General features: G+C 58.8%; 1 protein-coding gene across 1 annotated transcript in view; it reads left to right on the top strand.

Annotated features, from left to right (window-relative positions):
* LOC119099347 (G protein-coupled receptor kinase 2) overlaps nucleotides 1-3390 on the top strand; it is a gene marked incomplete at its 3' end in the record, with an annotated part of 82930 nt that overhangs the window by 57101 nt on the left and 22439 nt on the right. The window contains 1 exon segment of the mRNA XM_037222476.1: nucleotides 3057-3152. Coding sequence (XP_037078371.1) covers nucleotides 3057-3152 — 96 coding nt within the window.

A 3390-nucleotide genomic window follows, 5' to 3' on the forward strand; every position in this document is an offset into this window, starting at 1 on the left:
GCTGAGTTCGGCGCCGAATGGCTCCTGGAACGCATTCCGACTTCATAACAGCGAACCGACTGCGAAATCCGCTTTCGCGAGAGCCTGCCAAGCTCGGCGCGCAGCGGCAGGCAGCGGCAGGCCGCGTCGCCTGCAGCTGGAGCGCGCCACCAGCGCGCCGTCCCGTACCGCCATGAGACGCCGGCCGCCGCCGGCCAGACGAACCGGCGCCGGAAGGGCGGCCTGCTATCGCTTCCGTCGCTGTCCCAGCAGGCGCTCTGAACTTGGCCGCCGCCGCTGCAGGCCGGCGGGCGGGGTATGGGGGCGAGAGGGCAGGGCGGGGCAGGGCAGGGCAGGGCAGGGCAGGGCAGGGGGAAGAGGTGGGTCCCCTGTCGGTCTCCGGGCCTGTTCGCATGCGCTCCCATTCCCTCCCCCAGTTGCGCGAGAAGTCCGCAGCCGGTGCGCTGTGTCGGGTAGAGCGCGCGGTCAAACATGTTTTGAGAGTCTCAGTTGCTCGAACTGGACTCCAGTCGGCCCATGAGTCCACTTCCCGCATGACTTTCAAATCCGACCGGGTCCACTCCATCACAGTAAAATATATCTGTAATTAATCCATGTGAATGGGGCGCCGGTGTCGCAATGGTTTCGCTGGGCATCTGGGAGACCAGACGCTCGATTCCCCGCGGTGCCTGCCCTTCCTGCCAGGGTGAGAGGCAGGCGACGCCATATAGCCTCAGCTGCTGAGTGCTTCGTAAAGCTCCAATGACAACAATCCATATCAACCCACGTTGCATCCCAGTTTAAGTAGCGTATATCGGCTCAGCCTGTGCTTAATGCTGACACTCAGCCTTCCAATCCTTTCCAATCCATTTGACGGGGTGCCGCTAGTGTAGGGTTAAGCTAAGCGTCTGGGAAACCAGAGGCATGTGGCTCGATTAGCCGCGGTGCCCGCCCCTCCTGACAGGGTGAGAGGTACGCGACGCCATATAACCACAGCAAGTTATTGCGTCGTAAAGCTCCAATGACAACGACGACAGTTCCTGCGGCCAACCGGTTTTTAAATATAATCCCAACCCATTTGTTATGGGAATTCTCCGATCTGCTCCAGTCAAGACCATGGATTTATCAAGTCCGTGGAGAGGTCAAGTGTTTGAGAACTTACGGGTGTTGTGTGCCTGTACGGGTTATCGTCATGTATGTCGCGCCACATGGTGCCTGTAACAGTTGTTGGGGAATTGACGCGATACCTATCTCAGCATATTGTTCCCCATGCCGGTCGACGTCGGTGCGACAAGGGAAAGTAACAGTTTGTGAAATTCAAATTAGTGTAGCAGCTCCAAGGGCATTTTCTGTCTTGTTATGTCAGGCATTGTTCACGTATAGCCTATTCCAGCAAATCTACCGACTGGAAAGGAAAAACCCTCAATCGTGGGGCAAATATGGCGCTCTGTCACATCGCATGCGTTCGCCTGGTACAATGCGCCGCATCTGTCTTTACGTGCGCACGGCTGGACGCAGGCGGGCCAAGCGGCGGAACACAAGCGGGTCAAGCGGCAGGACACAGGCAGTCCAAGCGACATGACACAAAAGGCCAAGCGGCAGGACGCAAGAAGACCAAGCGGCAGGACACAAGCGGGCCAAGCGACATGACACAAGCGGGCCGAGCGGCAGGACACAAGCAGTCCAAGCGACATGACACAAAAGGCCAAGCGGCAGGACGCAAGAAGACCAAGCGGTAGGACACAAGCGGGCCAAGCGACATGACACAAGCGGGCCGAGCGGCAGGACACAAGCAGTCCAAGCGACATGACACAAAAGGCCAGGCGGCAGGACGTAAGAGGGTCAAGCGGCAGGACACAAGCGGGCCAAGCGACATGACACAAAAAGCCAGGCGGCAGGACACAAGCGGGCCGAGCCCCGCACACCGGCCGTCAGTCCAGCTTTGACCTTTAGCCAGGCGCCGAGCCTCAATACCGGCGCGTGACCGGCGAAGCCGCTGGGTTGGTCGGATGCCCGAGTCAACAGCCGGCTGGCCGTCACAACCGTCCCAACAATTGATTCGTCCGGGCTAAACCGGTCCGGCCGGGCGGCGGGCTTGTCGGCGGGCGGGCCTCGCGGCGGCGGCGGCTCGCAGCCCCACGCTGGGCGGCCCGGCGGCAGTCCGGTGGGAGCCCGGCCCCCAGGTGCGCAGCCGCGGGGCGCGCGGCGCTCGCTCGCGCGCCGGCGGCGAGCGTCAGCAGGCGCTCGGCGGCGTTTCACGGTCCGGTTGCGCCACTAAGCGCGCCGCGCCGTCCCAGCCGCTGCCTGCGCCGCGTCTGCCGCCGACGTGCGGGCAGAGCGGCGCGGCGCAAAGCCGTCCTGTGGGAGAACCCAAAGCCTTATGGCGCACCAGGTCTTTGAAGCGCAGCATTCGCTTAGCTCGGACTTCTACGCCCGCGGCGCATGGCACCCGCTTTCGACGTTGTAAATTCGAGCCCTCGTCGGAGCCTTGTCGCGTTTCTACACGTTTGGTAGCATGCGATAGTCACAGCGCTCGTGATTACATTGGAGTGCGCCGAATGCGCTATCGAAATCGCAGGTTAGTGGGTCATCCAAGCGCTGTCAGCGGCTTGCACTTCTGTCGGACACCCTAGCCATTGTGTGAACACTTGATGCCGGCGGACACGTGCTGGCAGAGTGCTCTGGGGTAAACCGGTGGCCTCCCACCCGTATCCTGGCGCTTTTGTACAGGGAGGCCCCGCCACGTGCCTATCAGAAACCTCGACGGTGAATCGCAAATCCCCGAATAACATCGCGGTTCTCCAACCAGATAAGACCAATTGCTGCGAGATTGTAGTACATGGGCCCTCCACAAAGCTGCTGGAGGTCGTAAACTGCCAGAGATTGTGAGGACACATGTAAACAGCCGGCAGACCACGATTACGGCAGATATAGTGCAATGAAACTTGCCCACAACACATCTTCTGCACGTGCACAGCATCGCCGAAATGAGCAGGCGATATCTCATTGACGTTTCTTCCCGTATAGCGCCGCGATTAGCTGTTGTGACGTTACAACTGTTCTTTCTCTTGCTGCAGGCGGGGCTGACAATAACAAAGGCCGCAGTAAGAAATGGAAGAAGATTCTTGCCTTCCCGCACATCTCCGAGTGCATCGGCATCAAGGACGAACTGGGTACGCTTTGTAATGACGATCGCGCTGCGTGGATTAAATCCCGCATGCCTTTTACTTTTGTGAATATAATATATATATATATATATATGTATATATATATATATATATATATATATATATATATATATTCCTCTCTCCCTCCCTCCATCCCTCCCTCCCGCCATCCCTTCCTCCCTTCCTCCCTTCCTCCCTTTCTTTCTTCCCCCTTCCTCCCTCTCTGTCTGTCTGTCGTCTCTCT

The sequence above is a fragment of the Pollicipes pollicipes genome, unplaced genomic scaffold (genome assembly GCF_011947565.3).
Source record: "Pollicipes pollicipes isolate AB1234 unplaced genomic scaffold, Ppol_2.1 Scaffold_4740;HRSCAF=5597_pilon_pilon_pilon, whole genome shotgun sequence".
NCBI classification, from domain to species: Eukaryota; Metazoa; Arthropoda; class Thecostraca; order Pollicipedomorpha; family Pollicipedidae; genus Pollicipes; species Pollicipes pollicipes.